Source organism: Cygnus atratus, chromosome 1, assembly GCF_013377495.2.
Source record: "Cygnus atratus isolate AKBS03 ecotype Queensland, Australia chromosome 1, CAtr_DNAZoo_HiC_assembly, whole genome shotgun sequence".
Classification (NCBI taxonomy): Eukaryota; Metazoa; Chordata; class Aves; order Anseriformes; family Anatidae; genus Cygnus; species Cygnus atratus.
In genome coordinates this window covers 43,971,063-43,984,998 of record NC_066362.1, presented here as the reverse complement: position 1 = coordinate 43,984,998, position 13,936 = coordinate 43,971,063, and the positions used below count along the sequence as shown (strand labels likewise).

General features: G+C 38.5%; 1 protein-coding gene across 6 annotated transcripts in view; it reads left to right on the top strand.

Moving 5' to 3' along the window:
* ATF7IP (activating transcription factor 7 interacting protein) overlaps positions 1-13,936 on the top strand; it is a 105,101-nt gene that overhangs the window by 43,432 nt on the left and 47,733 nt on the right. For all 6 annotated transcript variants that reach the window (XM_035544319.2, XM_035544316.2, XM_035544321.2 and 3 more), the window contains exon 2: positions 9,529-10,577. In XM_035544319.2, the coding sequence (XP_035400212.1) occupies positions 9,536-10,577 (1,042 nt within the window). In that variant the 5' untranslated portion in view covers positions 9,529-9,535. The remainder of the gene's footprint in view (positions 1-9,528; positions 10,578-13,936) is intronic.

Below are 13,936 nucleotides of genomic sequence, written 5' to 3'. Positions count from 1 at the left end.
CGTGCGCCCACACGCGCACAACGCCACAAACGCAGCGGCGCCGTCACGCCCGTTCTGGGTGCGGCGCCGGCTCTATTTTTAGCCGGTTGCCGGGCAGACTTGCACAGACGAATCCCGGCGGAGGCTCCGCCTCGCGGTTGCGGCTCTTTCGCAGCCAATCCGCAGCCAGTACGCAAATTGCCCGCCGCCATCTGCCGGCCGGCCGCGGGGGGGCTCCCTGCTGCGCGCTGCGGTCCCGAGGGAGGGCCTGGGAGGGCGCCGTGGGGTGGCTGGGGCCTCCCGAGCCCTACCCTGGAGACTGGGCTTCAGTGAGCGGAATTTGTGAGACAGCCGCATCCTGCGTCTGCCAGGGGCTTGCTGCTCGCAGTCAGAGACGATGACTTTTGGAGTTCAGCAGTGATTCTCGTGTGTTTCTATGCACAACAAGCATTTAGTAACATAAAATCAGCATCACCTGTTTGTTTCTAGTTTTCTTTCAGTTTCTTCTCGCGTTTTCTAAATGACCTTAGGGGCCCGTGGTTAAGTGACATCATACTTCAGAGGTGTGAGCTGTCTGATGCCAAGCTGCAAGTGTTTGAGAGTTGGTTGCATAATGATAGTTGCATATGTAATGAACTAATTTAGAAAAGGCACTACGTAATGAGTAAACTTATTAGAATCGTGTCATTTCATCTAGCAAGGCTTCTAAAGAGGTCTGCCTTAAAAGGATGCAATTCTGCATACATTAATATCTTCTTTCAGCCTTAGTCTATCAAATTATCACTTGAAATTTCACCTACAGAAGAACAAAGTTCTGTATTTTGTAATGCATAGAAAAAAACTAACCATGAATGGAACATCTTGCATTACTTTTCTAAATGATTTTTTCCAGAGTTTTTCTTTTTCTTTCTTTTTTTTTTTTAATTATTATCTGCAAGTATATGAATAACTAACCAGGTTATTCAGCCTTTAGTTTTGGAATATCAGAAGTTGGATAAGTTTCAAGTTGTGAATGTCTTATCGCAGTTAGTGCCCACTTATGTGGAATTACTAGCTCTGCTTTGTATTTAGGATAATGTAACTGTTAGTCTAGTGCCAGACATAGCTTTAGTATAACATTTAAACTATATGAGAAAATATTCCACACGTATATTAAAAGGCATAAATTATGTAAAATTTGAGTTAATCCATTTTTACAGAGAGAAATGTACCTAGTGCTTTTAGCTTATGCTAAAAATGAGTTCTAGTAATGTTGAATTTTGCTGTTACAGGAATTTGAAACAGCAATATTTGTTTAGCGTTTAGGATCTCACAGCTGAATTGAAAGCTGATGTTTTCAGTTGTTGATAAAAGTTGAAATGCCTAACACTTTGTGGTTAGAAGACAGGCAGTATCTACCACTGTTGCTCTGGCTGAGTTCCACTCCAAAACAATTTTACTCTTACAAGGATTGAAATGCCTGTTAAAAGTTGTTTACAGAAGTCAGCAAAGCTCTCTTTTCTTCTTGGAGAACAAGGTTCAGAGCTTAAACTTCACGTGTTTTAAAGGCTGGTGATTCTAAGGCAGCCATGTTTGAATGAGGTTAGCTGGAATATGTAATTAAACGTTGTCTAGGAAGGATTCGCTTTTGTTTTTCTCTTTTCCATTATCAATATATGTATGTATATATATTTTTATATATACTTAACGTGTAATAGCTACGGAGGCATGAACTGTTGAACCATGGAAGGACAATTCTGGAAAACCACCAGCAAGTGGAAAGATCTCAGTTGTATAAATGGATCTAACAGGGAGTAGCTGCCATTCCTCCTGAGAGAAGAATCTAAAATTGCTATAATAGGATGAGAAATGGATTCATGAGCCGAAGTCAGAGGTGGTGTCATTCTCTTAGAGGTACAGATGACATGGGACAATTGCTTATTTAATTGTGGCACCAAAGTGATGAGAATACAATTCAACTTTGTATGTTAGGCCATTGATGAAAGTGTACAAGACCAGGACCACTCAACTTGTCTGAAACTATACTATGGACATACTCCAGTTTACCAAGCACATAACCACTTCTTGGTGTGTTTCTCAGTAGGCATAGATCCATGTGGATTTGGTGTTATACAGAACCGCTTCCTCAAAAGGCAGAGCACAAGGGTCGGGGACAAGCAGATCTCCAATCATGGTGACGTCCCACTGCAGTCATGGGGAATAACTGGATTTTGATGCTTCTGTAGAAGGGTACAGCTGCTACCCAGTAACAGAGGAAAGAATAAAAACAGACGTGCTTGGACCTGGCTTGTTTTTCTGCATTTTTTGACTCAACATTTAACGTAACACACTCGCTAGTCTTAAACCAGCATGACAGAGTTAAAGAAGGAATGTGCAGCCAGGCTATGCGCTTCCTGTTCGCTGCACTTGTGAGCTAACGCTGTTCTGAAGCCCTGGGTCTGAGCCCTGTAAGTTTTTGCTTCAGGTCGTTCCTAGCACTGCACTCAGCTCTCCGGCGCCATTCCCTGCCCACATTCTGCCTCAGGGCCTCGTGGCTCTCTGTTGCTGGGTAGAATTTCAGGAGCCTCTGCCTGATTGGCCGCCGTGCGGATCGCATCCAGCCAATCAGAGAGGGGCCTGTGGCCTGTCGCTGTGAGGGGGTGGCCGGACGGGAGCGCGGCCGGGGTGGGCGCCCCCTAGGGTGCGGCCGGGAAACTGCAGGGCTCTGCGGCGGGAAATGCTGCCCGGTTCCCAACGAGCCACCCGCCCTGCCACCTCCCTCAGCCCCGGACAACGCGGCGAAAAAATAGGCCGGAGGTTCAGTCAGAGCAACCTCGTTTTGCTGTAGGTACAGGAGGTGGAGCTGGACGGGTTGGCGACGTGATTTTTCTCTCAGAAAATGGCGCGTTCTGCTGCCCCGCTCAGCCAGCACGCACAAAATGTTAGCCTGGAAGGGAACAAAACCTATGATCGCCTATGGTGTGCTAGAAGAAATACTGTTTTCGCTTAGTGTATCTCCTCAGCTGTGTTTTTTGCATTTACTTCAAAATATTAAGACAGTGTTGTTTGTGCACTGGTGGTGTGTATCTTGTGTTCGGTCCGATAAGCAGACTTGAGTTAGGGGCATGAAAGCGCATTCCTGGTGCGGTATTTCAGCACGTGTTCTGGAAAACCAGATCACAAACTTACTTGTTCTTTGAAAATAGTTTTTAAATTTCTGATGACTTGTATCAACATTGCTATAGATGGTTTCAACTGAAAACTGCTTATTGTGAACCGCCGCTTAAGAGGTAGGTTCTGTTCATTACGTGCATTCTCTGGGACTCTCCATCTAGAACATCATGCTCCTGACCATTAGCTGTCTCCGTTCCCTTGATTCAGCTGTGCTACATTTTAAGTAGACTTGAATATTTGAGCACTGGTTTTCCTGATCAAAGGCTTTTACTTCCTCCGTGTAGTTCTTGTGCTTTTGCAAGTGTTTTATGGTGGTGCTTTTGGCTAGCGCTACATACATTCCAGGAAGCCTGTGCAAACGCTGTTCTAGACTGATTATATTATGCAAAACCCATTGTGCACTGTTGCAGAGATTCCAGTTTTTTTTTCCGTAGTGTGTTTCCATGACCTTCTCTTTGTCTACTGCCTGTTACCAGGCAGGATTCAGGCAGCCGCTTGCTGATTGGCTCACTTTTTGAGCAGCTCGTGGGCTGTGCTCATATGAGCTCACGGTTATAGGCTAATCCATAGCAGCTAAGCTAATACCTTCCTTTGTTGCTTCAGAGCTGCAATCTCTTTGCATGGTAATAATAAATATATATATGTATAAGGGGAAGAGGAGGGAAAAATTTCTAATTGGCTGCAAGAGAAGTCCTTCATGTATTCTTAGCTATACTGGTACATTTTGGTTTTGCCACCCATCACATATTTGGTAATGAGAAATATTTGCAGATTTGTAATTGGAGGGAGGTGCATGATGGTATGTTTGTCATGCTGAAGTACGTATGACTTTAAAGCTTAAAATGAAGAATTTTGATAAATGATACCTAAACAAATACATACAATGTTCATGTGTTGGTGTTTCAAAATTGATTATTGTTTTGTTGAACTTTATAAAAAAACCCACCTTATTTACAGAATTTAACCCTTACATACTTAGCTCTACACGCAGGAGTCATTTCATACTGCTCTGTACAAGTGCCTTTCCTTGAAATAATAGGTGCCACTTCACTGGCTTGGTGCCTGAGCCGCTCATGACCATGTCACAACAAAGAAATGTGATGATGACAAACTGAAACTACTTAAGCGTACTATGAGGGAAGTGTATAGCAAATGTAGCTAAACTCTGTGTTAATTGTTGAGTATAAAAGGAGACTATCTAAATCCATTCCTTTTTAAAACACTAAGAGTTTATAAAGTGTTAAGACTGAATTCATATAACCTGCTCTCCTCTCTGAAAGGCAGCCTCTACCCCTTTGGCGGACTGGAAGGCAGATATTTATAAGATGATTGCTCATAGGCTTGCACCCATACAACCAAACCTGTCTGAACTGGTTACTGATTAATTTGTTTCTTATTTTACTCAGCTCTCACATGAGATCTGTTACTTGGCTGCAGTGTGCTCCCTTGTGGGTATGGCTGGAAACGCTTTAAGTGTGGTCTGCTGTGATATGTGATACTTAACCAGCATTTAGTTTTCATCTTTAAATCTCATCTATGTTTATAGTTTTGTAGCTTTTACTTGGTGTTGTTTGGTTGTGAAAGATTGTGGGATTGAGCTGAAAATGTGCATCAATTAACTCAAATAGCCATCTAGCAATGGAATTTTGTAAGGCTCATTTGTATCAGTTTCACTGTAGAACTGTATTAGGGTTTTGTCTTTTAGCTATATTTTCGATAATATTGTTAGATATAAACTAAACACATTTTTGAAATACGTTAGTAACTCAAGCTTATTCCTTCAGTATTTTTCTGTTCTAAGAAAAAAAGTAAAGATGCGCATTAATATAAAAAAGGTATTCTGATGTTTGATTTTTAAGATTGTTATTCTCGGTAAACTGAAAAAGGAAGTGTCTTTCATTTTAGTTTTATTTACCATATTTCATGCTATGTTAAAAATATGAATGAAAGGCCGTTTACATATTTAAGGAAACGAGAGCGTACAAATACTACTTTGCTTTAAGTTGAATTTTATGATTATACAAGTGATGCATTTACAAACTTGATTTTAAATTGTGTGTGAAATTTTGTAATTGATCGTTAAAATATCATTTGGTTACAGTAAGAGTAAGATCAGATATTACAAAATTCACAAACTCTTTAAAGACTTTAAAATTCAGTGTAATGCTTATAAAAGAAAGCATTGTAGTCAGGGAAATCAAGCTACATGTAGTCACTTAATTTTGATACAAAGGCCTTATATCCTTGTACTAGATGAACAGAAGGCTTTAGCTGCTGCCTGTCATGAGTCTTAAGAATTGTTCGAGGTTAGCCAAGCCTGACCTTTTTTTTCCTTTCAAAATCGACTCTGCAAGACATACTTCTGAAACAGCATGCATGTTGTAGGGGATTACACTCATGGAACCGTAAGTATGACAATCAGTGCTCTATGTGACAGCCTGATACAGGCTTTTATAGTGACATAAAAAAGCTTTCTGCTGAAGTTCTTGGGAATAAGGAATGTGTATGCTTTCAGAGACTGCATGCGTGCTTCTAAAATATTTAGAGGTTTTTCTGTGCTTCCCATAATTTCAGGACTGTGTTAAATTACTGTGTCACATGTGTCCTCTTCTAGAGGAATATAAAGATACTGTATTTACTATGTAGACTGGTTTGGAAGGATTATTAGCAACTCGTCTTGAGTTTGTATTTCATCTGACTGGAAATGGTTATGGGATGAGAATGTTTTCTTACAACAGATAAACTGATTTTCCAAATCAGTGTTTCTGTAGGTGTGTTGCATTTTGCTTCCACTAGTGGCAGCGCAGTAGTAGACAATCGTGTTCAGACTCTCTTAATGGTATTATGGTGAGTCTGTAAATAGAGCTGATAAAATCTTCTGTGAAGATCTTTTTCATCTGTTCACAAGGTGTGAATGCATCTGTTACTTAAGCTCCATCAGTTACTCAAATATGAAGATTCTACATTGTCAAGCAGAAAAGAATCGAAACAAAGTATAAGGGAATTCAGTGTTAATAAGAAATGGAAAACGACAACAAAAAAATTTTTATCACATCTCTTTCCATTTTACCTGTATTTTTGATAAATTATGGTACCTAAGGATGGTAGAAGCCTTATGTTTATGTAATACAGTATGTCATGGTTGTAAGGTCTTGAGTTTATCTTGAGAGTTGAATTTATATTGTACCACAGAATATATATTCCTTTTGTATCTTCAAATATTCTAGTTAGGAAACGCAGAAATGCTAGATTTCCTTCATAAACAAGCTGTTCACAGTAAACTAGGAAGGATCCAGTAGAGGACTACTAAAATGATAGGAGCCTAAAGCACCTACAAAGAGACACTGAAGGAGCTCAATGACTTTAATCTGCTGAAGAGAAGGCTATAAAGGGCAGTCTTACAGCTATTTAGTACTTGTAGACAGGCTTGATTATAAAAAGGGTGGAGCCAACTGTAGTGGTGTGGGATGGTACAGTGGCCATGAGTTGGAGTGTAGGAGTTTCAGGCTGGAAAAAATTCCCCAAGAGGCATTAGTGCAGCAGTGGAACAGGTTAGTTAAAGGTTGTGGAATCTCTGTTGTGTGAATTTTATGACTTTTTATTTATGCACAAAACCATGGCAGTAGTCCTGCTCTGAGTGGGACGTTGAGTTAGATGATCTCCACAGGTCTCTTTGGGCCACCATTTCTATGATTCTTTGATTCCTTTAAGTAACCAACTGTGTGGCTATATAGGACAATCGTATCCTGCAGTTTTCTTTTCTCAGTCATTCTGGGAAGTTGCTCAGAATTCTAGGGGAGACTGTGTATCGGTGTCCGCCTCCCCAGATACACCTCTCTGTCAGGTCTGCTTTGAAATAAAGGAACTTACTTTCTTAAATCCTTTAGGACACGGTCAGTAAACTCATTGCTACCATCATCTTTAGGAAGAACAGGTTGAGTTGGTATCAATGACAATGACGGCTGTGGCTTTTAAAAACACATTTGACATCAGCTCTCACGTAGATGTAGTAGATGTGCCGTCATTGCTACAGAGCATGGCTCAGACGTCAAGGAACTCTTGTGCCAAAGGTTTACTCTGTGGGCAAAATACTTGAAATGTTGAAGAACTTCTGATAGTAGATTTAAGGTGTTGCTTCTAGGTCAGCTGCCATGTTGAGCCAGTACTGTGCCACCAGGCCACTCCCCTAAGTTACTGCCCAAAGTTAGGAATGGCTTTAAAGTAGCTTAATCAAGTAGTGCTTAAGCGTTATATGTATGATATATTAGCCTGAACTGGAATAGTTGTTGATACCTATCTCAGCTGACGAAGCTTAACCTGCCTCAAACCAATAAGCCTTCGATTCTCATAGCTCAGATGGTGCACTGTCACTGAAGATAAGTATATTTAAAATGAATAAGGTATCAGAGCAATAGCCTAATTATTTATGTAACTCTTGCTTTCCTGTTAATGAATGCAGTGATTCGATGATACAAACTGTGTTTCAATTTATGACTGATATTTTTGGTGTGAGTCTCTGAAACTTCCTTGTCCTGTAAAGGTGTTGTAATGATGGCGAATACTGCAGATACTTCTGGTGATAAAACATGATCAATTCTTGGAGCAATTGGATGTTTGGGGCCTAAGGGAGAGATGGACATATTTGAAAGCTCTAGGCATGTTTATTTAGTTGGATATTTGAATTATTATTAAAAATATTTTTTTTACCCCACCTGAAAAGACAGTACAGCATTCAATGAGTTTCTGAGGTCTGTAAATGAAAGTGAATTGGAGGAAGATGCAAAATGAACTACACTGAATACTTTAAATGCATCCCTTTGTAATGATTCTTCTGTATCACTGGTGTAAACTTTTGCTTATCTGATGCCTGTAAGAGGAAAAAAAATCATATGGGGATCAACTTCCTGATTTCTCTTTATTCTACCAGACAGATTATTATTAGCCTGTTCTTGGAGGACAGTGAACTCTTTCTTGGCAAATCATACAGTGTTTGCAAAGAGGCTGTATAAAACAGCAATCTGCATGAACTGTTTGTTTCTGAAAAAAATCCAGAACAGTAGATTTCAAGGGGGAGGGGCCAAGAGTTGCCAAGAAGATTTAAAAAATCAGTATTTTCAGCAAATCCCATAAATTGACTTCTGGCTGCTTTGTATAATAAGTTTTAATGAGCGTTACACTGGTGACCTTTTGCATTTTTTGAGAAATTTAAGCCATATGCTAAGTAAGACTAATTTATGATGGTATACTAACTTCAGTAGATGTCAACTGATTATCATCAACTGATTCATGATATTAGTTACTGAGTTTCATTTGAGATACAAAAAGTTTCTGATTCTGAACAATATTATCATATCTAATCCTTTAAAACTGGGTCCTAAAATAAGACAGGGTAGAAAAAAATAGTTTAAAAATACCCGTCTGTTTTTTGTATAGTAGAAACAAATGAAAGAAGACTTTCTTGTATTTCAGAGGTACTATTTTAACTTCCTAGTTAATGCTGGATTTGTGGATTTGTTAAAAGTAGACTTTCAAATCTTTTTCCGATTTTATTTTTTTATATAGAATGTTCTTTTTTCTTAGTATCTGTGTGACTGAGTGAAATGAGTACAGGGTCTTAAAAATGACTCATTCAGAAATGTCAGTCTGGACATTGGGAAAAATTGCTTTACCATGAGGGTGGTCAGACACTGGAACAGGCTTCCTAGAGAGGTGGTTGATGCCCCATGCCTGTCAGTGTTCAAGAGGCATTTGGACAATGCCCTCGATAACATGCTTTAACTTTGGGTTAGCTCTCAAGTGGTCAGGCAGTTGGACTCGATGATCTTTGAAGGTCCCTTCCAACTGAACTATTCTAACTTCTTTCAGTGTATTGAAATCTTCTTAATTACTTGATACAAAGATTTTTGTTGTTTACTCCATTTTTTAAATTAAATTCCATCTGAAACTCCTGACATGACATTGTTTTAGTAAAATAAAATAGCTATCAACTGATAGAGCAAGATTGTCTTTTTTTAGGAAAAGAGCGTGCTGGCTCTTACATTAGCACAATGCCTTTTCTTGCTAGAAACTTCATTATGTGGCTCTGCTCTAATAATACTGTGAGTTGATTGGTTTAAAATATATAGTCATGGTATTACTGCATAATGTTACTAAAGTAATAGTGTGGTCTCAGTGATCTTTACATACACATATTTGTGCAACACGCGTGGAAGCTTTCATTCACTTCTTATGAAGGCAAACAAAATTTAAGTGTTTTGGTTTCTATAGATACAGTTAAACCAATCTGCTCTACGAAGTGCTAAATGCAACTTGCAGCTACAGTATTTCTTTGAAATACCTGTAATGTGATGTTAATAAATTACCATCACCATTCTTACTGATCTTTTGTTTTTTAAGGGTCAAGATGGATGGCACAGATGAACCTCAAAAAAAAGTCTTCAAAGCACGAAAAACAATGAGAGTAAGTGATCGACAACAACTTGAGGCTGTCTATAAGGCTAAAGAGGACTTGCTGAAGACAGCTGAAGTTAAACTGTTAAATGGAAAGCATGAGAATGGAGATTCTGATTTAAATTCCTCTCTAAGCAATACAGACTGTTTGGAGGACAAGAAGGAAGTTAATGGCCTAGTGGATTTTTGTCTTAACTCTGAAGAAGGAAGAATAACTTCCAATGAAATTAGGGAAGTCAAAAGTCCTGAAAGTAGGGCAGAGAGTGTAGTGAGTGACCTAGAACCTAAACCTCGAACGCTGTCTCCAGCGAATGGTACTCCTGAGCAGAAAACTGATACTGCAGTAGCTCGTGAGGCTGAAAATGGAGTGCTTGGTAGCAATAAATTCCATGAAGAAAATAATATAAAAGATCGTTTGGACCAAAGAGAGAATAACACTTCATCAGAAGGTGAAAATAAACCAAGCTGTGATAATAGTGACTCTTCTGAAGAGACAGGAGAGATAAATGACATAACTGTTAATTCTCATTCATCTGTTGAAGAGGAAAAGAGGGATGAAGAAGTAAGTATTGAAGATGCTGTTGGAGAAGAAGCCATCTCTAGCAGTATGGAAGCTGACCAAGAACCAAAGGATGATACAGACAGCACTGCAAGTCTTTCAGAAACCACAGCTGAGAAGGCAATAGGTCAGTCAAGTGGAGGTATCCTGGAGAATACTGACTCTATGGAAACAGATGAAATTATTCCAATTTTGGAAAAATTAGCCCCTGCTGAAGATGAGCTGAGCTGTTTTTCTAAAAGTTCTCTGCTTCCAGTGGATGACACAGCCCCAGATTTAGATGAGAAAATGGACAACTGTTTGGGTTCACCATCAAAGCAGGAAAGCAATGAAAGTCTGCCAAAGGAGGCTTTCTTAGTACTGTCCGATGAAGAGGATCCTTGTGATGAGAAGGAGTGTGCTGAAGTGATACTATCAAACAAGTCAAGTCTTCCAGGTAAGAGTTTTCTAAGTTGGTAGCTTTGATTCGAGTCTTGGGTTTTGTTCATTTATTGAAGTAGTGCGCTTGTGACATGTTTCTAAATCAATAACTAAGAATTCCAGTCTTTCAGTTATATATATGGGGGATTATGTGGACATTTCCTCCAAAGAACTCCTTTGAAGTAATTAATTTTAGGATCAGTATCTTTGTAAATGATGGTGGAAATCCATATTTAATGAAGTAATACACTTTTTAATTCTTACCAGTGTTCTTTAACATTGCTGGTGTGAGCATTTGTCCTTGAATTAGCACTGTGAGCAGCAAATATGAAACAATATCAAAGGCATTTAAATTATATTTTATTATAGATAAACTCTAAAAAGCAGCAAATAGAGAAGGCAAGCCAACAAGTGTTGGTAACACATCACACTGACATAAGTTAAGATGAGCATTAATTTTTCATGTTAACGGTGTTTTTCTTACCTCTCGTCATTCTTAATAAGAAGAAAAAAGAGGTGCTAAGATTACCTGTGTCCGACAGCACACAACTGTTCAATAAATCAAACTGTATTCTAGATGATAGCCATCATTCCCTCTTGTTTTTTGCATAACTAATTTTATTTAAGGAGTCAATTCTAGCAATGTGTATTCCTGTATGACTTTAAGTCAGGCATATTCTGAATGAGGAAAATTTCCAAAGTTTGTATCCAAATTCACATGTTCAGAGGTCTAACAAAAGGCCTCTTGTGAGTCTTACAAATTTTATGTAGTCTTATGACTTGACAGATGGAATTTGAGGCCTAGGAAGACTGAAAACAATACCAAAAATTGTCATTCTAGAGATCTTCTATCCCCTCACAGCCGTGTCTCCCCTCTCTTTTTACAAACTAGGTCAATTGGGGAAGGGAGGGGGATAGAAAAGGTGGGTAGCTGACAGACACGGAACAGAAGGATTTGTAGGAAAAGAAAGTAATGTGTTAATTTTTTGTTCTTGAGTAGAAGAGAGAACAGCTTTCTTTGACATGCATGTAAATAGAAAGAATGAAAGCATACTGGTAATCCAGGCGTGCCACAACTCCCATTTGTTTCAAATTTCTTTCACCAAATGACAATATTAGAAAGGCTTCATGAAAAAACACAGTTCATGTGCATGATTTGATGCATGATGTTTTTTATCTGATTTTGGTGATAATGGCAACTGCCTGGCATTTGAAAGCATTAGGTATATGAAACTGGTCCTATAGTCTTTCTGTGTAGTTAGCAGAAGCAACAGGTGTAGATTCTTGATGTTAAACCTATGTTCTCTATACTCTGGTACTGTCATACAGTTTAGAAGGATCTGATGTATCTTTTGGCAATGGGGCACTCTATCATGCTATCTCACTTGTGAAAAATAAAACATGAATAATTTACAGATATATTGATGCTGCCCTTTATTTGTGGTTAAAGAAGGCTGTTGTTTCAATGCTGCTGTTTTGTTGTTAGGTAGCTCTCTATGAAATGAAAACCATACTAAGCCAAATGTGTTTATTCCTACTTGACTAAGTAGGAGTTCCATAGATGAAACAAGATCCAGGTGTCTTTCTGTCTCTGGGAGATTAGCACCCATAATTTCTTAAGTCTTTCACCGGTGATGAAACTGTGTTTCACTAACTTGTAAAAACATTCTCAGTCTTGAGTGTCTACATAACTAGAGACAGGGAGACAAGAATATGTCTCTTCAGCCATGTTTCAGACTCTTCCTTCTTTTCTGGTGTTTACCCTTAAATTTATAACAGTTAAACACAGAAAAGGTAGATTCCATAGCTCCTTCAGAGGATTTTATTGAGGTAATAAAAACCATGTTCCATTGAGATTGCAAAACTGTACGCTGTTGTGGGGTGGGGGGATGGCAGCGGGAAAAGAACACTGTGTGCACTTGGGTAGAAATTATAGTGTATTATGAGTCCCTTCTGTAAAATGTGTGTTCCAAATAAATCGTTGATACTTGTTCTTACCACATTTTAAGGCTTCTTTTATTGGATGTGAATGAAATTAAGATATCAGGGTGGCTCTTCTCATCTTAGCCAGTCAGGAGGAAACTTGCTGTGACCACAGTGTAGTTTTAGCTCTGAAGCAAAAGACTGTGAGTGCTGAATGTTGAACTACAGTTTGCAGAAGCCTTTAAATGATCGTATCCAGCAATATTTTTTATCAGTTTTAGTGGCACAATAAATTCTCGACTAGTAGTTTGTTTATTGGCTATAACAGTTTGTGACTTTTACAGTTGTGTGAATGTAACCGTGACTGTTCGTGAAAAGAAAATTGGCCACTGAAGTGTGTTCTGTCCTTAACTATTGGACACGCGTTAATTTCTGCATTCTATTCTAAGCTGCTTAAAGCTTGCCCATTAAGTTGCAGAGGAGGGAGTTTAAATTTTTCTAGATAGTACGTTCTGCATGAAATATTTAAACAAATCTTCTGGGGATCCATTTTGTACTAAATTTAACATGATTTTAATACAAAAATTCTGCAGTCCTTTCACAGATGTAAATATTTCAATAACAAATATCAGAGAGGTTGAAGGGACAGGAAATGCTATTGTATGAGAAACCAAGTAGAATAAATAAAATATTATCTTGGAACAAAAGGACTAACATTTGGAAAGAGTCTTGTTAGAATCGAATCTACGGAGATGGTGTGGACGTTATTTAAGGACGCTGTCTTGGACACAGGTGCAAACTGTCAATTAAAATGTACAACTTTGAAAAAAGAGAAGAAAACGAGCATGGCTAAATAACAATATAAAGAATAGTACTAGAAGGCTTTCCTTAAATTGAAAGATTAATATAATTTGATTTTCAAGTAAAATTAGTATATGTATAATAGCTATGCTGTGACACTTAAGATTTCTGTAATGGGAAGTCATACCTTAGAAAACCTTGGAGCTCCTTGAGTAAGTAAGTACATGACAAAGAAGATCTGATTGAAATATTTGAATTATTTCAGATATCCAAACACAAATAGTTTCTTACCAAAAACTTAACAGAAACTGAACCATTTGGGGACAAGATGGAAAGTCCTCATGGAGGCAATAGTCTTTTGAAGAATTAAAGGTAAACCCACAAGCATGTGTTCCAGAGACTGTCCTGTGCAACAGAGCTCATGATTTATTGAAAATGAAGGGTGACTACTGAGGTGACAGTTTGATGATATTATGAGTAACTGAGATATAAAAATGGCAGATGAAACTCACTGTGGTTAACTACAAAGTGATACATAAGTACAAAAATGTTCGTAACTTGATAAAAAGACAGAATTAACTATTCAAGAACAATTTTCCAGGATTATAGTAGATTTGTGAAAACATCAATTAAGTGGAAGTTGAAGAAAGC